At 49.8% G+C, this 21,923-nt stretch overlaps 2 protein-coding genes across 2 annotated transcripts; one reads left to right on the forward strand and one right to left on the reverse strand.

Annotated features, from left to right (window-relative positions):
* Positions 1–869: 869 nt before the first annotated feature.
* On the reverse strand, positions 870–11,163 carry LOC118090877 (uncharacterized). The gene is made up of 6 exons (XM_035127201.3): positions 11,016–11,163; positions 8,286–8,793; positions 8,004–8,085; positions 7,693–7,775; positions 6,374–6,500; positions 870–5,304 (listed from the first exon to the last, which is right to left on the reverse strand). The coding sequence occupies exons 2-6, from the start codon at positions 8,700–8,702 to the stop codon at positions 3,557–3,559; spliced, it is 2,457 nt and encodes an 818-aa protein (XP_034983092.2). The 5' UTR covers positions 8,703–8,793; positions 11,016–11,163; the 3' UTR covers positions 870–3,556.
* Positions 11,164–12,962: 1,799 nt separating this feature from the next.
* On the forward strand, positions 12,963–21,297 carry LOC118090882 (uncharacterized). Its single transcript, XM_088651788.1, has 3 exons — positions 12,963–13,103; positions 15,359–15,503; positions 18,363–21,297. Exon 3 carries the CDS (start codon positions 18,544–18,546, stop codon positions 20,218–20,220), a length of 1,677 nt encoding a protein of 558 aa, XP_088507914.1. The 5' UTR covers positions 12,963–13,103; positions 15,359–15,503; positions 18,363–18,543; the 3' UTR covers positions 20,221–21,297.
* The last annotated feature ends 626 nt before the right edge of the window (positions 21,298–21,923 follow it).

The following is a 21,923-nucleotide window of genomic DNA, read 5'->3' on the forward strand; positions in this document are numbered from 1 at the left end:
GGAGCAATACCCCATTCCTCTCACCATGGAACACCTGGGGGACCCCTTTACTAGGAACAATTTTTTGCTCAGGTTCTAATAACTGCCCATCCACCGTGAAGCAGAATTTCATTAGTGCCCCACAAGCTTTCTGAGTTTTAAGTTTGAGGTGCCCCTTCCACAAAAGTGTCTCGGTGAAAGGGACTCCCAGGGATCCGAAGGAGTGTATTTAGTCCAGATTGAACCAGGTTATTCATTGCTCCAAACTTTGGAGAGGGCGGCCTGCCCCTTCTTCAGGGCAACTCCCTTCCCTCGGCTCCAGTATGAGGCCAGCATACATAGCTCAATGCCCCCTCTTAAATCCCTTCAACTATTTAAAAAAAAAAAGCAACCGCTCTCAAAGACTTTAAAAACCAGCACCTAAACCGTTTCAGTAAATGCTGGGGGCCTAAAACAGATGTGAATGGGCAGCGCAAATCAGAGTGCATTGTGTGTGTGCAACTTGCAAGAGGGCAAAGGAAGAGAGTCTTTGCTTCACGCCCCACTCGGCTCTCCTCCTCTTCACTTCCTGCATCAATGGGGAAATGTTATAGGTCCACCTCATAGGAATATTGTAAAGACAGCAGAGTTTGTTTTTATGAAGTGCTTTGAACGCTCTGAGTGTCCTCTGCAGAGGTCTCGTTTAGCTCCCCATGTTGAGCCCTCACAGCCTTTGTTCAGAGGGGCTCTGGCCCTGCCTGCCCGCCCATCCCTGTGCCACCTTCCCATTTCATTCAAGGTGCACAGCCAGGAGATGGATTTTCCAACAAACTCCCCTTTATTCCCGCTGCCACCACAGAGAACTCTTCAACACTTCACCCCAAACAGAACAAAGAAGGAAGTGTGCATCGATTCATTCAACTGATTTATTTAAAAAATAGACAAGGGTTTCAAGGTACGTAACTTTGTGTACATAAACATGTGCTTTCAAATGTTCTCGTTTCTTTTCTTTCTTTCTGAAACTTTATTACACCTGCAAGAATGGGGATTATAATGCTGTCTCTCTCCTACTGATCTAACCAGCCCTGCTCCACAATTGCCACCACTCTCCCATTCCATTCCCCCCTCCAATGGTCTCTACTGAAGAGGCCAGAAACCATCTTGGCTGCAAGTCCTTGGAGATCTGCTCCCTCCTTAGAGACCTTTCCATTTGGCTTGGGAAGGCGAGGCCTGGAGTGACTGATGGGTGGACAGACTCCAGCTACAAAGGCTGAAGCTGCTGAGAGGCCTGTTGAAGAGGACCATCATAGCAGGAGTCCTGGAAGAGCAGGCCTTCTCCACCTGGCCTGGGAGGGCGGAACCAGGATTGACTCCAGCTGCAAAAGCTGAGGCAGCTGCGTTTTTTGGGGGGGGGGGTGTTGCTGTTGGCGTTTTGTATTTATATTTTAGATCTTGTTGTGATTTATGTGGAAATTGTTCAGTTCAATTTTTCAATCCCAGCATTCCAAACTAACCCTATCATCATCTATTTACTATTATACTGTAATTACCATTAATATATTAATGTCAATGATACATGTGTATGGAAGGGGAAGAAATGGAGGCAGTGAGAGATTTTACTTTCTTGGGCTCCTTGAGCACTGCAGATGGTGACAGCAGTCACGAAATTAAAAGACGCCTGCTTCTTGGGAGAAAAGCAATGACAAACCTAGACAGCATCTTAAAAAGCAGAGACATTACCTTGCCGACAAAGGTCCGTATAGTTAAAGCTATGGTTTTCCCAGTAGTGATGTATGAAAGTGAGAGCTGGACCATAAAGAAGGCTGATCGCTGAAGAATTGATGCTTTTGAATTATGGTGCTGGAGGAGACTCTTGAGAGTCCCATGGACTGCAAGAAGATCAAACCTATCCATTCTTAAGGAAATCAGCCCTGAGTGCTCCCTGGAAGGACAGATCGTAAAGCTGAGGCTCCAAGACTTTAGCCACCTCATGAGAAGAGAAGAATCCTTGGAAAATACCCTGATGTTGGGAAAGATTGAGGGCACTAGGAGAAGGGGACGACAGAGGACGAGATGGTTGGACAGTGTTCTCGGAGCTACGAACATGAGTTTGACCAAACTGCGGGAGGCAATGAAAGACAGGAGTGCCTTGCGTGCTATGGTCCATGGGGTCACGAAGAGTCGGACACGACTAAACCACTAAACAACAACAACACATGTGTATACAACTTTAAATACAAACACCAAGACATTGCACTGAGACTTTCAGTAAACTTGCATGCATGCACTTTTCAAGAGTCTCATTCGAGAGTCAGTGTGGTACAGTGCTTAAGAGTTTTGGACTAGGACCTGGGAGACCTGGGTTCAAGTCCCCACTCAGCCATGAAGCTCACTGGGTGACGGCTTCACAGCCTAAGCTGCCTCACAGGGTTGTTGTCAGGATTAAATGACGAGGGGGAGAACCACTTTACACCATACTGAGCTTCTTGAAGAAACAGGTGGTATATATAAAGGCAACCAATAAATTTCACTAAGAAGAAAGATAAGATTCTGCACTTGGGCAAGAAGAATCAGCTGCACAAATATAAGATGGGGGACACTGGGCTTGCCAGTAGTACATGCGGAAAAGACCTGGGGTCTTAGTGGACCACAAGACTAACATGAGTCAACAGTGGCAAAAAAAGGCTGTTATTCTATGCTGCATCCAAAGAAGTTAAATGCCCAGATCAAGGGAAGTAATAGCCCCTCTTTCTTCTGCCTTGTTCAGACCACACCTGGAGTCCTGTGTCCAGTTCTGGGTGCCCCAATTTAAGAAGGATTTTGACAAGCTGGAAGGTGTGCAGAGGGGGTGGGGTGACCAAGACAATTAAGTGTTGGGAAACAATTAAGCCTTCTGAGGAACAGAAAGGGCTGTCATGTGGAAGATTGAAGAAGCTTGTTTTCACCGGCTCTGGAGGCTGGGACCCAAACCAATGGCATCAAATTATAGACGCCCTTGGTAGGTTGTTGTCAGAGGGTCGTCGTGACTACTCTAGAGTAACTCCGCTTGAGTCCAGTTTGTCTTTAAAGACTTTTATTGTGCATAGTATTTACAGCGCAGGGATAGCTTAAAACATGAACTCTCAGTCCGAACCAGAATCCGGCAATGGCGTACCTCTGTTCCTACGCCAGCAAAGTAGTCGGGGCACCCCAAAACGCCTCCCCCTTGACCTGTGTCGCGGTGCTCTCCTTAACTCTTGCACCAGAAAGAGTGATGCCCTCTCAGCCTCCTCCTGGCCGGCTCTCCAGCATCCTGGAGCCCTTGCCTACATCTCTCCTCCCCTGAGCTTTCCCATCGTTCCGCACACTGGCTGCTCTCTCCCTCCGAGTCTCTTCCTTCCCCCCTGGCTGCTTCAAACCCACTGCTGCTTCCTGGGCTTGGAGAGGTGGACGTTAGGATGATGGGGGCTGGCTCCCTGTAGGGAGTCACCTTTACAATTGTGGACTCTCCTTCCTTGGTGGTTTGTAAGGAGAGGTTTGAAGGCAATATGTCATGGAGGCTTTAGCTGAGAGTCCTGCAGTGGACCAGACGACCCAGCGGTCCTTGCAGGTCTAAAATTCAATGATTCTCCCCTGTATGAATTCTTTGATGGGCCATGAGCTTGGTCCCCTTTCCAAAGCTCTTCCCACATTCCAAGCCCCGATGTGGTTTCTCCCCTGTGTGAATTCTTTGGTGGAAAGTGAGATGGGCTTTCTGGCGGAAACTCTTTCCACAATCCAAGCATTGATGGGGTTTCTCACCACTGTGAATTAGTTGATGGGCCATGAGCTTGGTCCTCTTACCAAAGCTCTTTCCACATTCCAAGCACTGATAAGGTTTCTGACCACTGTGAATTCTTTGATGGGAAGTGAGACTTTGCTGCTGATTGAAGCTCTTCCCACATTCCAAGCACTGATAGGGTTTCTCCCCTGTGTGAATTCTTTGGTGGGCAGTGAGATTGGCTTTATGGCGGAAATTCTTTCCACAATCCAAACACCGATGTGGTTTCTCCCCTGTGTGAATTCTTTGGTGGGAAGTGAGATTGGCTCTCTGGCAGAAACTCTTTCCACATTCCAAGCACTGATAGGGTTTCTCACCACTGTGAATTCTTAGGTGGGAAGTGAGGCTTTGCTTCCGACTGAAGCTCTTCCCACATTCCAAACATTGATAGGGTTTTTCACCACTGTGAATTCTTTGGTGTGCCACGAGCTTGACACTGTGATTAAAGCTCTTTCCACATTCCAAGCACTGATAGGGTTTCTCCCCTGTGTGAATTCTTTGGTGGGAAGTGAGATGGGCTCTCTGTAGGAAACTCTTTCCACAATCCAAGCATCGATAGGGTTTCTCCCTGGTATGAATGTCTTGATGGGTTGCGAGATGGGCCCTGTGACTGAAGTTCTTTCCACATTCCAAACACTGATAGGGTTTCTCCCCTGTGTGAATTCTTTGGTGGGAAGTGAGATTGGCTCTCTGGCAGAAACTCTTTCCACATTCCAAGCACTGATAGGGTTTCTCACCACTGTGAATTCTTTGATGGGTAGTGAGACTTTGCTTCCGACTGAAGCTCTTCCCACATTCCAAGCACTGATAGGGTTTCTCCCCTGTGTGAATTCTTTGGTGGGAAATGAGACTTGCCTTCTGGGTGAAGCTTTTTCCACAATTCACGCATTGATAGGGTTTCTCCCCAGTATGAATTCTTTGGTGGGAAGTGAGATGGGAGCTCACAGTGAAACTCTTCCCACATTCTGAGCACTGATAGGGTTTCTCACCACTGTGAATTCTTTGATGGGCTGTGAGATTTCTCCCGTGATTGAAGCTCTTCCCACATTCTGAGCACTGATAGGGTTTCTCGCCTGTATGAATTATTTTATGGGCTATGAGATGGGTGCTCTGACTGAAGCTCTTTCCACACTCTTGGCATTGAAATGGCTTCTCCCCCCTGTGAATTCTCTGATGTTTATGGAAGGTTATGCTTGTATTAAAGCTTTCCCTACATTCCAAGCACTGACAGGCTTTCTCCCTGCTGTGAGTTATTTGATGCGACATGAGATGTGCACTCTTACTGAAGCTCTTTCCACATTCCAAGTATTTCAGTGGGTCCTCCCCGGTGTGAATAATTTCCTGTGAAGTGAGGCTTTCATTCCAACAGAAAGTCTTTCCCCATTCAGAGAATTGAGAGGGTTTCTTCCCAATAGCATTTCTTTGGTGGGTAGTCGAATGGGAGCTGGGACTGAAGCTCTCTCCACACTCCAAGAGCGGCAATGGCTTCTCCACTGTGTGGATTCTGTCATGGGTGCCCTCGCTCTCAATTTCCAAATCATCACCACCTGCAATTAAGAAAGAAATGGATTAGAGTTGCAGGAAGAAATGGAGTGCCACTGTATTGAATATGGATCGCATAGCCTTCTGATAGGGGAAGAATTCCATGCATCAACAATTGCTGACCACACAATAGAGGTGGTCAGTGTTAGGAACAGAGATAGGAAAGCTAGGACCTAAAGGCCACCTTAAACCGAGGATATGGGCACAACAACGGAATGTCTAGGCACACTCTCTTATAACAAGAATACAAAGCTGAAAAGGAATGAACAGCAGCTAAAATAATATGTTCATTTTTCACATCGTCTAGTCCTTCCCCTGCCCACCCCCCTGATCTCCTTCAGTCTCAGAGAGTAGCTGGAAGTGGAGAGGCAGAAAAAGGTCCTCCTTTCCTTCTACACTGCAGTTTTAATCCAAAATCTTAGGCATAGTACTGTGCCCAGAGCTCAGAAACTGTTAGTGTCTGTGAAATTCCCTGTCGCAAAATGCGCCTAGAACCATGGGAGTTTCAGGCACTAGAGGGGGTGGATGATTTTGTCTACCCAGTTGGTTTTACCATAACCAACAACCTCTTCATCGATGCTGACCTGGACAAGTGTACTGGCGAGGCAGCTATGGCAACGTCTCACCTCTCCAAAACGGAATGGGCGAATGAGATGCTAACTGTTCAATACCAAGATGAAGGTCTATCAGGATTGTGTGTTGAGCAAGCTGCTTTGGGAAGTGAATTGTGGACAATTACAACCATCAGTAACACCCCCTCAATGCCTTCCACAAGCTCTGTGTCAGGAAGCTTTTGGGCAACATAAGGCAGGAGACAGTCAAACAAGGATGTGCTCTCCTAACCTCAAATTCCCAACATGTTCCCATTCCATTCTCAGCAAGCTCTATGCTGGCTTGATCATGTCCACGGTCAAAACATGTCCATAGCCCTCCATTTCAGGTCAGTTTTGGGGGTATTAGAATCCCAGATGCTGCGAATGGCCCTGTTGAGCTCCCTCAAAACCGGGGAGGCTTATGACACATCACAGAGATATGATTTCCAAAGAGATATTATGATCCAGCAGGGAGCCTTACTGAGAGAGGCCATGATCCCGTGATTCTCCTCCATGACTTCCTTATGCAGAGCTCTCTGGTCAGGATCCAGCAACGCCCACTCCTCGTCTGTGAAATGAACAGCGACATCTTCAAAGCACACTGGACCCTAAGAGAGGAAGAAAAAGGTCCTCTTTAGACAGCATAAAGATTATCTGCTACACATTGCTCTGTTTCTTTCTGCTCATTAAATGGTGTTTTGTTTCAATGGGATCGTCGTGCTGCATGTTTTAATTGTGGTTGCTCCTTTTAATGTCTTAATGGAATTCTTATCTTGTGTGATTTAGTGATGGACATTAATCTTAATGTAAATGGCTGGAACTCTTCATTGTGTTCCTACAATCCTTCTGTCTGTACCAGAGGGAAGGATCCCCTCTCTGCTCCCCATGTGCTCTTCTTGGGGGGGGGGGGATACCCTTCTGATGCCCTAAAGACAACTTCAAGAAGTGCACTGGGGGGAAGGGGGGAGGAGAAGGGGGGAAGCCCCATTGTGCAACTGATGCGACAGGATAGGTGAATCCTGGGAACTGTTTTTTAGGCTTGATGAACTGCTTAGAAGCCTATTTTAGCATTCAATGATAACTCTAGAAATAAAACTTCAATGACTTATGAATGATCCTAGTGACCTTCAGAAGGCGAGTTAAGGCAAGATGGCTCTTCCTTATTCTCAGCACATTAATAATAATAATAACAATATATCCCGCCCTCCCCAGTCAAAACCAGGCTCAGGGCAGCTAACACCAGTAAAATTACAATAAGACGTAAAAGAAAGAAAAACAATTAATTAAAATATGGGTTAAAATACAATTTAATTTTTTAAAAATGCAGCCTCATTTTAAAGTAGCCCAAATCAAAACCATAAGGGAGGAAAACATAGGGGTCAGACTGAGTCCAGCCCAAAGGCCAGGCGGAACAGCTCCATCTTGTAGGCCCTGAGGAAAGATGTCAAATCCCGCAGGGCCCTGGTCTCCTGTGAGAGAGCGTTCCACCAAGTCGGGGCCAGTACTGAAAAGGCCCTGGCCCTAGTTGAGACCAATCTAGCCACCTTATGGCTCAGGATCTCCAAAATGTTGTTATTTGTGGACCTTACGGTCCTCCACAGGGCATACCAGGAGAGGCGGTCCCATAGGTACGAATGGCATTTCCAGCCTCTTGGCTTCTGTCCAAGCTGCCCATGACTAAGATGCCTTAAGAGAAGCTTGGACAGAAGCCAAAGGGAGGAGAGAGATTCCTTTGGGGCCAGAGGCACCCTGGCTGCCCCACCCCTCAGCCCTCTTCCCCACAATGCTCTTTCCCCCTACCTGATCTGGTTCCACAGCCGTTGCTTCTCCTTCACCACCAGGAATAGATGGAAGAGGAGGTCTAGCTGGCATCATCCGGTCCCCTGCAAGAGACAAAGGTAAGTGGGAAGCCAGGAGTGCAGCTGCTCTCCCAAAAGTCTCACCTTCGGAGTGCATTGGGACATAATTTAGTTGGGTTAAAATATACATCTCCCTTCCCTGGTGCTCTTGGCCCCAAGTGTCTCACAACCCCCCCCCAAAAAAAAAACATGAAAAGAACCCATGGATTCCTTTTGATATCCACAGAAATGGAGAACGGATTCCTTCCTTACCCAGCAGCCTCTCTCTAGTGTCCAACGGAGTCCTTTCTGTCTCAGAGGAATCTGGGCCCATTTCTGCAAACAGAACCTGTCTCTGAAATGGCAACAAGGATTCAAAACAGAAAATATGACGAAGGGTTAGAAAAGGAACGACAGAGGCAAAAACTTAAGGGCAACCTGATAACATTCAATGGCTGCTTTCCAAAAAAGGATGGCATATTAATAGAGAATTTTCAGATACTCTCCCTCTTGTTCGGAACCTCTTGGGAGTATCCAAAGGAAAGTCTCTCTCACCTGCTTTCTCTCTGCCTGCTTCCTCTCCTCTGCCTGACTCAGGAGGAAACCTTCGGCCAGGGCCACTGCCTGGGAACTGGTCTCTGCTCCGCATTCCCTCACCCAGCTCTCCATCTCCGGTGGAAGGGCAGCCAGGAACTGCTCCAAGATCACCAGGTCCAGCATCTCAGCTTTCGTGTGCCTTTCTGGCTTCAGCCATTGACGGCAAAGGTTGTAGAGTCGGCTGCAAACTTCTCGAGGTCCTTTGGCCTCCTGGCAGCAGAACTGCCTGAACTGCTGGCTCTGCACCTCTGAGTGGAGAGTGTCCTCCTCACCCAGGATCTTCTGCAAAGAGTTTCCCCAGAATCCCCCACTGCTCCCAGTTCTGACGGCATGGCCTCTTCCTCCTTCAGGGCCAGCTGAGTCTTGCTCATCCATCTGTGCTCTCAGGAAGACTCCAAGGGAGATGAAGGAATCCCTTGATCTTCTGCCAAGTTCTGTCTGTCCAAATTAGAGGTGGTAGGAAATTCTACAAAGCAAATACATTGTTCTGTTACAAAACTGACATATTGCCTGGAGGAGAAAAATGTTGTGTGAAGAAGTATGTATGAGTCTTGGAAGCAGGGCCGGCCCTAAGGCAAGGCTGGGTGGCGCAATGCGCCAGGGCGCCGGGCCACCAGGGGGTGCCACGCTGCGCCCGCCAGACAGCCCGGCCGCCCTCCCGCTCGCCCTGCTCCTTGCCTCCCGCCTGCCCGCCCGCCACGGGTTTGAGTCCCGGCCTCAGCCTGGCGGGTCGGGTCGGGGGCATGAGGAGGACAAGAGGCTGGGCGCTGCGCGGCACCGCCCCCCCCCCAGCAGAAGCCTCCACGAAGGAGGAGCCGCCGCTGGCGCCCCAGAGGACAACCAGGCAGCCCGGCCCACCCACTGCGGCACCTTGAGCCCAGCCCACCCTCAGCGCCCGGCCCGCCCATGCCATGTCCCTCCTCTGCGTCTGTGGTGAGTTGGGGGGGCGACGGCAGAGGGACCTTTGCGCCACGGCGCTCGATGTGGTTAAGACGGGCCTGCTTGAAAGAGCCAGCTCTGAGGTTTCGAGGAGGAGGAGGAGAAGGAGAACAAGGAGAAGGAGAACAAGGAGAAGGAGAACAAGGAGAAGGAGAAGGAGAAGGAGAAGGAGAAGGAAGTCTCCAGCTCTCCTAGAGGGAAAGTGACCATAAAAATGTGCAGGGAACTGTTGCTCTTTCTGAGAGATGAATCAGCCTGGCTGCTCCTGCCTGTCAGAGTTTTCAATCAAGGAATGAAGTCAGAACTGTGATTGACAAGTGAGTCATTTGTACTTTGTTTATAGTTTGTGCACTGGGTTATAGTGGGGGTCCTAACCCAGGGCTCCTCAAGAGTTGCTCTCCTGCCCAACCCCATTTCAGGGCACATTTGTTCCCTTACCTGGCTAACTCCTGAGGGCCAAGTGGGTGAAGCCAAATGACATGTGGGTGGGGTCAAAAGACAGCACTCAAAAGCAAATAAAGTGGGACTCACTTTCCTATGATGATGATGATGATGATGATGTTACATTGCTTAACACTCCCCCGCCCCTGTCATGAATCCTTGGGGACACACCTGGGTCCATCTTGGTTGTTTGAGGCTCAGGTGCCCATTCTAGCTCTGCCACCCCCAGTCCCAGTCCCAGAGGTGGCCCTGGCCCTCCCTGCTCTGCACCAGATCATGGGATGGTTGCAACGCTCTCTGTGTGAAACTGATCTGGAAGGCAACTGGGGAACTGGCCCAAAATGCAGCAGCCAGATGATTGGCAGGGCTGCCTCTCTGTATGAAGGGCATTTCTCTCCCCCCTCTTTGTCCAGGGAGATCCATGGGTCTACCCCTCCTCACTGAGTCCCCCCACAACAAACACATTGGATTCCTGCTTTAAAACAGTTGCATGGGGTGTTTCCTTTCCAGCAGGACCTCTCCTGCTCTGGATGCCTTGGCTGGTGAGACCTCCAGAGGTGCTTTCACAGATCTATAGAGGTGGATATACAGAGGTGGGTGGCACCCCAAGGATCATCTAGCCCAACCCCCGGCAATCTCAGGGGGTACACATGCATCTGGAGGAACTAGGCACTGGAGGAGAAAATGAGCCCTGCAGGATCAGGCCAGAGGAGTCCCTCTTGAGTCCAGCCTCCTGTTTCCACAGGGGCCAACCAGGCACTCCTTATGGGAAGCCCAACTGCAAGACTGGAGCACCAGAGCCACTTTCTCTGAAACAGGGCTGCCTCCTATGGGGGAGACAGAGCAGAGGAGCCCCCCATCGCCCTCTCCTCCTCCACGGATTGGCCTCCTCCTCTTTTAACGCCACCTTGATTGGTGGCCTCCCTGCCTCTTGTGGGAGGGAGTTCCACAGGTTTTACTCTGCCCTGCAAGAGGAAGCGCTTTCTCTTCTCTGCCCCCCTTCCTTCCTTCCTTGCACAGGTGAGGTTTTAGGGACCAGGCTATATTTCATGTCCGAATGTTTCCATCCGCCGACAACCTCTGCTATAAAAGGGGACTGATCCATACACCTGAATGGGGTTTCTTTGCATGCATTTCCCTGCTCCCCGAGGGGTTGGCAAGGCATCCAAGGGGTTGGCAAGAGCAGAGCTGCCTGCCGCCCTCCTGCCACCTCGCCCCTCCCTGGCAGGACCCCCCCCCATGCAGCTCCGGGACCCCCTCTCTCCCCATGTGCCCTATGCTATGTTGGGAGAGAGAGAGGAGACTCACCGGGTGCCAGCAGGCAGGCGCCCCCCAGGCAGCATCTGCACTCAGAGCCGAACCAACGGGACCCACACACGGAAAGGGAGGGGCTGGGCTGTCGCTCGGGAGGACCTGCCCTCCCCGTCTGTCTCTCTTTCTGTCTTCCTTTCATCTCCTCTCTAGGAATCCAACTCGTTTCCCTTTAACCCTTGCCAAGCCGAGCGCACCCAACTGACGCCTCTCTCTCCCCCTCTCCAGAGCAGGAGCATCGCGCACCAATGGCATCCCGAGAAGGCGGAGGAGCGGGAGGGGTTAATGGATTCCTTCCGCCAGGCAGGGATACGTTCCGTTTGGGAGAGCGGCTGGAAGGCCCCCCAACAGCTGGCCCAGGCTGGAAGGAACACGGGTCCGAAGAAATCTTCACTGGCTCCCGGTCCGTTTCCCAGCACCATTCAAAGTGGGGGGGGGGCGCTGACCTTGAATGGCCTCGGTCCAGGAGAAGGGAAGGAGCGTCTCCACCGCCATCGGTCAGCCCAGACACGGAGGTCCAGCGCCCAGGGTCTTCTGGCAGGCCCCTCATTGCGAGAAGGGAGGTTGCAGAGGGCCTCCTCGGTTGCCCTGCGGAACGCCCTCCCACCAGATGTCAAGGAGATAAACCATTATAGGACCTCCATAGACGCCTGAAAGCAGCTCCGTATTGGGAAGGGTTTAATATTTCATGGGATTTCATGTCTTGCTATTATAAATGCACGGGGATAAGTGCATTTACACGGATACATTTCCGCGAAAAGACCCAAACTCCGGCATGTAGCCGCAGGTGATACAATAGGAGCCTTTCCGCAAATGGCCTTTGCAACACAGCTCACTGGATGGTAACAAAGTATACACATTTGCCTCTTTACAAGGGATGCTTTCGCTTTGCCCCCTTCCCTCAATGAATCCACCCATTTCTTGAGGAAACATAACTTCTGCCAGTAAAACCTGAGCTGAAATAGTACAGAGAGCAAAACAGCAGCCCTCCCTGACCCCAGTCACGTAGCAGGAGATTCTTCCAGAGCCCCTATGACATCATGGGTGGTCCATTGATGATCCACATGATCCAAGCAGATTTGTCCAAAAAGAGCAGCTCTCTATGCCAGAATGAAACGAGTCTGCGATGATGGGATTCTGGAGTCAAGAAATCCACCCTTTCCAATGGAAAAGGCAGTGAGCAGGAATCGTCAGGCATCCCCATTGGCAGACTTGTAATGTCGCCAAAACATGAACTCGGAGTGTGATCTGATTTCCACGTACAACTCATTTTGTGACGTAAGCGGGGGTGTTTTTGGGGTGCTCTGTTCTCTCTGTGACGGGGGGGGGGCTACTATCTGAGGGTGTACAAATTGCAACGCGCTTTAGTTCTGGGGCTGCTTCACTCTTTGCATGGGGGGGGGGGCTCCGCGCAAACAGATCAACAGCTGCATCGCTTTCTTACCGGTCTCATTGTGTTACCTGCGACGGTGACACAAGGGAGGAATTTTACCTAGATGTCGGTGTGTGTGTGTGTGTGTGTGTGTGTGTGTGTGTGTGTGTGTGTGTGTGTTTGTGTGTCCAACTTTTTCCATAACTCAGGAGTGACAGAGCCCAACTTGCTGCTCAATGTGCACCAAAACATGGACGGATCTAACGTCGTGGTGTGGGGGAGGGGAGGATTTTGCAAGGTACACCCCCCCCCACTTTGCAGTTGGATTGCCGGGAGAAACCCCCGCTCTCCTGATGCCAGAAGGAAGAGGGGAGGGGGAAAACATTCCTCCCCTCCCCCCCCCAATCCCTCCCCTCCCCTCCCAGCACATCATTCTCAGTCACAGCCCGCCCGCCCCCAACCCCAAATCTTGCCCACTATACGTTGGCCTTCTTCCTCCTCCTCTTCTTCCACGCAAGTCCGCTTCTGTTTCCGGAATGAGGGGAGAGAGCCCCCACCCCACCCATATTGCCTGCTTCTCCCGGAATTGCTGCTCTGCGCCATAGCTCTAGGGGCGCACGCATTTACAAAGGGGAGGAGGGCAGGCAGGGGAAACCCCCCCCCCGGTGGATGTTGCAGGAAAGGAAATGAGAATCGGGAGCGAGGACAAAGAGGTAAAGGGGCTGCGGGGGGACGAGAGGGGAGAAAAGGACCCAGAGACCCCCCCACCAGCTCCCTAAAGCGCCTTTCGTGGGCCCCACCGGGAGGGCCTGGATCCCTGCACGTGTGCTGTGTGAAAGAGGCTTTCCTTGGCCCCTTAGACGCCTTGGCGGGGGGGGGGAACATGGGGCGCCCACCCAGGGGCTCCCCACGAGGATCCCATCGCCCCGTTTCCACTAGCTCCGCGCGGAGAGAAGCGGGCCATGAAAGGGTTAAGGGGCGCGAGACAGGCCTGGATAGAGACCCCCCCCCGTCCCTCCCCATCTCCTTTTGGGGTGGCCTTCGAAAGGAGAGATGGGGCGCGCAGGTGGGAGGGGTGATCCACGCCAAGGTGGCATTTGGGTGCAGGGGCGACTCTGGGAAAAAGGGAGGGGGAAGTGGGGGGGAGGGAGGGGAGCACGGAAGACCAGTTCTTTAGAGAGAAGTTGCCCTTGTGGCGCCCACGCCTTGGCTTCTCCCTCCTGCCCAGAAATCGGCCACCCCTTCAAGGTGACCAGAGAGGGATCCCTGGAAAGTGGGGGGGGCCTCCTGTCCCCTTCCTTCCTGCGGGCTCCATCCTCTTCCCACCCCATAGGGAAAGGTAAAGGGACCCCTGAACATTAGGTCCAGTGGTGACCGACTCTGGGGTTGCGGCGCTCATCTCGCGTTATTGGCCGAGGGAGCCGGCGTACAGCTTCCAGGTCATGTGGCCAGCATGACAAAGCCGCTTCTGGCGAACCAGGGCAGCACACGGAAATGCCGTTTGCGGTACCTATTTATCTACTTGCACTTTGACGTGCTTTCGAACTGCTAGGTTGGCAGGAGTGGGACCAAACAATGGCCCGTTGCAGGGATTCAAACCGCCGACCTTCTGATCAACAAGCCCTAGGGGCTCAGTGGTTTAACCCACAGTGCCACCCACCCCATAAGAACCCATTAACCCCTGCCCTGTCTAGGCGCAGTCCAAAATGACCCCCAGGCTGTGCACCTTGTCCTTTTGGGGCACAGTTACCCCATCAGGACTAGGACGTCACCACCCCCTCTCCCCCAGGGACAGTACTTTTGTCTTGTCAGGATTCAACCTCAATATGTTAGCCGCCATCCATCCTTCAACCACACGCAGACAGCCACACAGGGCATTCACCGCCTTCACTGTTTCTGATTTAAAAGAGAGATAGAGCTGGGTATCATCCACATACTGGTGAACACCCAGCCTAAACCTCCTGATGATCTCTCCCAGAGGCTTCATGTTGTTGTTTAGTCGTGTCCGACTCTTCGTATAGATATTAAAAAGCTTCATATAGATATTAAAAAGCAGGGGGGAGAGGATGGAGCCCTGAGGCACCCCACAAGTGAGAGCGCAGGGGTCTGAACACTCATCCCCCAACACCACTTTCTGGACATGGCCCAGGAGGAAGGAGGGGAACCACTGCATAACAGGGCTCCCAGCTCCCCTAGAGGGTCCAGAAGGATACCATGGTCAAAGGACTCCAAAGCCGCTGAGAGATCCAGCAGAACCAGGAAACAGCTTTCCCCTCGGTCTCTAGCCCATCGGAGATCATCAACCAGCAGTTTCAGTCCCATGATGAAGCCTGAATCCCAATTGGAAGGATCATGGTGGAAGGACCGTTCCTGGTCCTGCACCCTAAAAGCTCCAGGCACAATATCTTCATTAGCTATGAAGGGGACACAGGATACTTGGTGGACTCTTCTTCAAATGATTAATATTTTGATTACTTTTACATTGACGTATGATGTAAATAGTGCTTCTGTTTTCCTTATTCCACATCGGAAAGACTTAGATACACAGGTCTGAGCTCATTTCTGCACTTGAAACTGCTGTGTTAGCAGCAATGGAAGCCTGGGCAGAGTGTTTGGGGTCCTGGGCTGCCTAGACAAGAAGGCCCTCTTCTCAGCCTGGCTGATATGGTCCCAAGGAAAGCAGAGCAGTAGGTTTGGCACCAGCTTGGCTGCAGGAGTTCCTAGAAGGAGGTGTGCAGGACACCATCCAACCGTCTTAGAGACTCCACTCTGGATTTGTGTAGCCTTTTCTTTTCCTGAAGATAACTCATGAGGCAGCGAAGGTTTAGGACCAGAGTTTTCCTTCTTGATGGGCTCCCTTCCCAGGTAGATGAGCCCCATCTGCCCTTCACTTTCCTCTGCAGCAAGGGCAGAATCTGCCTTCTTGACTGTAGGATTCATTGTTGTTCTCACCCTCTCCCTCCACCAGGGCCTGCCTCCACCTGCAGCAGAATTCCCCTACCCACCAAGGATTTGAGACACACCAGCTATCCGCACCTGGTTTGGCTGGCCGGTTGAGGCCGTTCCTGGGATTGCGGCCCCTGTTACACACTGACAGCTTCTGGAAATCACAGGTGAGAGCTGAGTGCAGGGTGGGGAGCAATGGTGGGTAAGTTACCTTAAAAGGTGCACGACATGATCCCCACCAAAGGTACTACCACTCCTCTAACACCCCATGAAATCCTATAATTTTGATATTTAAGATAGATCAGGAATAAATCTGAAGAAGTGTGCATGCACACGAAAGCTCATACCAAAATAAAAACTTAGTTGGTCTTTAACGTGCTACTGAAGGAATTTTTTTATTCCATTAAGTACAGTTATCTATTTCCTGCTTTTCAGTGTCACATTAGGATAGTCCTGCGTCAGAAGAGGGGCACGAGATCAGGCAGCGCATCATTATTATAAAGAACAATGGGGGTGGGTGTTTCCATCTGGGATTCCCATGTGCCAGCTGCTTTCCTTCAGCTTCTCCTGCTCTTTCCATGTAATGCAAGGCAAGTACACAGAGGTCCATCTCCAAGAACAGGAGCTTCCCTGAGCACCCATTCAGCTGACCCCAAGCACCAGGCCTTGTCACTAGTTCTCTGACTGACCCAGACCACAGTCCCTGGGAAAGACGTAGACCTGGGAATCACAAAATAATATTAATAATAATAATAATCTATAATACCCTGCCCATCTGGCTGGATTTCCCCAGCCACTCTGGGTGGCTCCCAACACAACATTAAAAAATAAAAATATTCCTTCCAGCAGCACCTTAGAGACCAACTAAGTTTGTCGTTGGCTATGAGCTTTCGTGTGCATGCACACTTCTTCAGGTACCTGAAGAAGTGTGCATCTGAAGAAGTGTATCTGAAGAAGTGTGCATGCACACGAAAGCTCATACCCAACGACAAACTTAGTTGGTCTCTAAGGTGCTACTGGAAGGAATTTTTTTTATTTTGTTTCAACCTCAATCTGTTAGCCACCACCCATCCTCCAAACACCTCCAGGCACCCAAACAGGACATTCACTGCCTCCACTGGTTCCAATTTAAAAGAGAAATAGGGCTGGGTATCATGGATCCAAATGGTCCGCATCCTCCAGGCGTGCCTGGAGTTGTTCAGCAATGAACCGCTCAATCACCTTGCCCAAGAATGGAAGATTTGAGACTGGGCGATAGCTGGCCATATTGGCAGGTCCAAAGATGTTTTGTTTAAGAAGCGTTTTAATAACCGCCTCTTTCAACTGGTCTGGGAAGGCTCCGTCACAGAGGGAAGCATTCACCACCCCACAGAACCCATTGCCCAGACCTTTGCGAATCAGTTTTATGAGCCAGGATGGGCAAGGATCCAGGAGACAGGTGGTTGGTTTCACTTGTCCAAGCAGCCTGTCCACATCCTCGGAGGTAACAGATTGGAATTGATTCCATGCAACTCGACCAGACAGGGCTATAGCACTCTCCCCCCCCCCCCGGCACCGCTCCCATGGTGGAGTCTACCTCTTTCCGAATCTAAGCGACTTTATCTGCAAAAAAAACTTTGCAAAATCATTGCAGGAGATCTTGGGGGCCTTACCAGACCCCGATGGCGCAGGTGGTTCCGTTAAATTACGAACCAGCTGAAAGAGATTCCTGCTGCTGTTTTCTGCAGATGCAATAGAGGCGGTGAAGAAAGTCCTCTTTGCCATCCCTATTCCCACTAGGTACGCTCAATGTTGAGCTCTAACCTGTGCCCAGTCAGATTCAGAGTGAGTCCATATGGACCTCCTGAGGCCAATGAGACTGTGCTGGTGATTAATGAAGATCTTGAGGTGGAAATGGGGGGGAACCACTTGATTTGAAAAGGCAGTCCCACAGGACAACGATATCCCAAAATCATGCTGCTTTATTTATTTATTTATTTATGCTTTATTTATTTATGTATTTTCGGGTTATGCCCTGCGACCTCCTCCACTCCCTCTTCCCGGCTCCCATTTGCAGCGTGTGGAGCAGCAAGAGCTTTGGGTCGTTCTCCTCCTCCTGCCCTCCCTTGCCAAGCAGCACCGCCCCAAATCTCCGGCTCCACCAGCCTCCCGGCAAAGCTGGCCTGGAGTTTCCCGGGACGGGGATGAGAGGGGGAGGGGGCATTTCCCCTCGCCCCCAAAGACTTGCCCTCTTTCCCCCACCCATTGGGAAGGGGCGGGCCTCCATCCACTATTCCCAATGCCTACTAGCTCAGCTCTGCCTCTAAGGTCAGGGGTGGTGATGGTTCAGAATACCACTGTGTACTGGCAACCAAGTCCTTCTTCATGACATGCACAGTTAACCTATGGAACTCCCTTCCACAGGAGGCAGTGGAATTTTTAAAAAATTTTATCATCTAAGATACTGTCTTATTTATTTTATAGTACAGTAAATTGATTACTGCCTTCATTTTATGGATCAATGGTCTTGTTAGAAAGTAAAATTCGTGTAAAATTGCTGTTTTAGGGAGAGTTTTTCATCGTCTGGAATGGATCAATCCACTTTCTATTACTTTCAATGGGGGGAAATTATAAATAAATAAATAAATAAATAAATAAATTTCGTAGTATCTGAAGAAGTGTGCATGCACACGAAAGCTCATACCAATGACAAACTTAGTTGGTCTCTAAGGTGCTGCTAGAAGGAATTCTTTTTATTTTTTTTATTTTGTTTTGACTACGTCAGACCAACATGGTTACTTACCTGTAACTTTTTCAATGGAAAAGTTCGCTTCAGGTTAAGAACGGACTTCTGGAACCAATTAAGTATAAGTACTTAACCTGAGGTACCACTGTACTATCATTTGACATCATTGCATTTTCATTTCCTAAAAATTGGGAACATGAGTAGGAGGTGGTAGAATGTAGGAGATGTTGAAATAAGAGAGGTGATAATGGAGTTTGATGTGTTCTCTTTCCCTTTGTTCTCTTCCTTGAAACCCAAACAGGACTTCCTCTCAGACCACTCTGAAGAAGGTGATGGAGAAGACAGTCAGAATTCCAGGGGACGAGGCACCTTTCGTTTCATTAGGAATAGCAATTAAATGTGTGAAATGTGGAAGGTGCTTCACTGAATGAGAACATATAGTTCACATCAACAAACCCAAACTGGAGAAACCATTTAAAGGTATGGAGAGTGGGAAAAGTTTCACTGATCGTGGAAAACTTAGAAAACATCGGCGGACTCACATGGGCAAGAAGAAATTGAAATGCAGGGAGTGTGGGAAGGAATTCAGTCAGAGTGGACAGCTTAAATTACACGAACGGACTCACACAGGTGAAAAACCATATGAATGCAAGGAGTGTGGAAAGAGCTTCAGTCAGAATGGAAGCCTTAAATTACACGAACGGACTCACACGGGTGAAAAACCATATGAATGTATGGAATGTGGGAAGAACTTCAGTCAGAGGGCAAACCTTAAATCACACGAACAGACTCACAAAGGGGAGAAACCTTTTAAATGTATGGAGTGTGGAAAGAGCTTCCGTCAGAGTGGACAACTCAATATACATCAACGGACTCACACAGGGGAGAAACCATTTAAATGTATGGAGTGTGGAAAGAGCTTCCGTCGGAGTGATGCACTCAGAATACATCAACGGACTCACACAGGGGAGAAACCATTTACATGTGTAGAGTGTGGAAAGAGCTTCAGTTGCGATACAAGCCTTAGATCACATCAACGGACTCACGCAGGGGAGAAACCTTTTAAATGTATGGAGTGTGGGAAAAGCTTCAGTCATAGTGGACACCTCAATATACATCAACGGACTCACACAGGGGAGAAACCATTTAAATGTATGGAGTGTGGAAAGAGCTTCAGTTGCGATACAAGCCTTAGATCACATCAACGGACTCACACAGGGGAGAAACCATTTCAATGTATGGAGTGTGGAAGGAGCTTCAGTTTCAGTGCAGGCCTTAGATCACATCAGCGGACTCACACAGGGCAAAAACCATTTAAATGTATGGAGTGTGGGAAGTGCTTCAGTTTCAGTACAAGCCTTAGAACACATCAACGGACTCACACAGGAGAGAAACCATTTAAATGTATGGAGTGTGGAAAGAGCTTCAATCAGATTGGAAACTTTAGAATACATCAACGGACGCATACAGGGGTGAAACCATTTAAATGCATGGTGTGCGGAACAAGCTTTAGTGATGGTGGAACCCTTAGAAAACATCAACAGATTCACACAGGGGAGAAACCATTTAAATGTATGGAGTGTGGAAAGAGCTTCAGTTTCAATACAAACCTTAGAACACATCAACTGACTCACACAGGGGAGAAACCATTTAAATGCATGGAGTGTGGAAAGAGCTTCAGTCAAAATGCGCACCTAACTTTACACCATCAAACTCATACAGGTGAGAAACCATTTAAATGTATGGAGTGTGGAAAGAGCTTCATTCAGATTGGAAACCTTAGAATACATCAACGGACTCACACAGGAGAGAAACCATTTAAATGCATGGAGTGCGGAAAGAGCTTCAGTTACACATCTACCCTTAGATCACATCAACGGACGCACACAGGGGAGAAACCATTTAAATGTTTGGAGTGTGGAAAGAGCTTCAGTTGCACATCTACCCTTAGATCACATCAACGGACGCACACAGGCGAAGGAAAACCATTTAAATGCATGGAGTGCGGGAAGAGCTTCAGTTACACATCTACCCTTAGATCACATCGGCGGACTCATACAGGGGAGAAACCATTTAAATGCATGGAGTGCGGAAAGAGCTTCAGTTACACATCTACCCTTAGAAAACATCAAGACTCACACAGTGGGGAAACCCTTTAAATGTATGGAGTGTGGAACGAGCTTCAGTTACACATCTACCCTTAGAAGACACCAACAGATTCACACAGGTGTACAGAAAATGCTTCAGTCAGTGTCGAAGTCTTAGAAAACGTCAGCAGACATACAGGTGAAAAACAAGTTAAATGTATGGTGTGTGGAAGGACCTTCAGTCAATGGAACCCTTTATTCACGTCAACAGACTCACACAAGAGACAAATCATATAAATGTTAGGAAAGTAGGTAGAGGTTCACTCCTAGTGGAATTCCTCCATCAACAGACTCAAGGATATGAAGAACAGCTGACACCCTACAAATCCATCAACCCTCAAAGAGGAGAAGCTGTTTAAAGGGAAAGATTGCAGAAAGTGCTTTATTTATAATGGAGTGTTTATGGAACATCTAAGGTCTCTCAGAGGGGAGAATCCATTTTGTGAATCCATGTTCCCCGACTATACCAAGTAAAAAGACTTCTGGTTTCTTAAGAAATGGGTTTTTCAACACCTTTTTCAATTCCTTATAAATCTTTTCCCAGAAGTCTTTTACTTTAGGGCACGTCCACCATATATGGTAAATGGTTCCTTCCACGGAATTCAGTCTCAGAAGCATGGTGTGCATGTGAAGTTCTTGTGTTTATATGTAAACCTATAAGTAACTTTGGATAGAGAGGGAGGGAGAGGGTGAATCTGGATTGCTGGTGGTGAGTGAGGATTAGGCTGGGAGATATTGTCCAATCATGATATGGTTGAAAAACCATTGATATGGCAATACACCGCGAATCACAGTGTGGGTTTCTGGGATGTACCTGGAAGCCGCCGCCAGAAATATTTGCTTCATGAAGCCCCTGCAGATGCTGAGTTGCTGAGTTTTCTCCCAGATGACAGGAAGCAAAACACACACGGAGAATGGATTCCACCATATTCAGTTTCAGACCATTCCCTGGCAAAACACATTGCCCTGTGTCGTTCCAGCCTCTTTCCTCCCTTGCTCCCTTCTGGCGGTGTGTGTGCCTGACTTAGATATCTTGTGGGGTGTATTTTTTTTTAGTGCTGAAACTGGATTTGCGCTAATAAGGAGCTACTGCTTATTCTGGGGTTTGGGGAAGATAGTATTTTTCCATAGTCCTAGAAGATTTTATTTCAATCATGCTACTAGGGCAGTGATGGGCAACCTTTTGAGCTTGGTGTGTCAAAATTCGCCAGAGAAACTGGGCAAAACTCGGGTGGTGTGTCACTTTGAGAAAAAACCATAATTTCACGGCAAGGGCGTACCCACCATGGGGCAAGTTAGGGCAGCTGCCCTACTCTAGAAGCTAGCTGCCCCCCCCCTCAGGCAAGGCCAAGCACGGCGGGGAACCAGGGAGCGCGGCGCGGTGGGCGGGAACGCCAAACTCGCGCTCCGCTGGGCTGGGCTCCGCCTCTGCCCACCAGCCCTGCTTCTAGGGAGGGGCACAGCCCGGTGGAGCGCGAGTTCGCCGTTCCCGCCCGCCGCGCTGCGCCTTCCCTCCAGCTCCCCGTCGCGCCCTCAGGCAAGGCCAAGTGCGGCGGGGAACCAGAGAGCGCGGCGCGGCGGGCGGGAACGGCAAACTCGCGCTCCGCTGGGCTGGGCTGGGCTCTGTCTCCGCCCACCAGCCCTGCTTCTAGGGAGGGGCACAGCCCAGCGGAGCGCGAGTTCGCCGTTCCCGCCCGTCACGCCGCGCTCTCCCT

Source organism: Zootoca vivipara, chromosome 9 (assembly GCF_965207765.1).
Source record: "Zootoca vivipara chromosome 9, rZooViv2.hap1.1, whole genome shotgun sequence".
NCBI classification, from domain to species: Eukaryota; Metazoa; Chordata; class Lepidosauria; order Squamata; family Lacertidae; genus Zootoca; species Zootoca vivipara.

Bases quoted from the DNA above. Each gene is read 5' to 3' on its own strand.
- LOC118090882 (XM_088651788.1), top strand. From the start codon at position 18,544: ATGGAGAGTGGGAAAAGTTTCACTGATCGTGGAAAACTTAGAAAACAT.
- LOC118090877 (XM_035127201.3), bottom strand. From the start codon at position 8,702: ATGGATGAGCAAGACTCAGCTGGCCCTGAAGGAGGAAGAGGCCATGCC. The intron at 7,776-8,003 runs GTAAGGAAGGAA...TGTCTCTTGCAG, and splicing joins CACTAGAGAGAGGCTGCTGG to GGGACCGGATGATGCCAGCT. The intron at 5,305-6,373 runs GTAAGGCTCCCT...TCTTAATTGCAG, and splicing joins CGGGATCATGGCCTCTCTCA to GTGGTGATGATTTGGAAATT.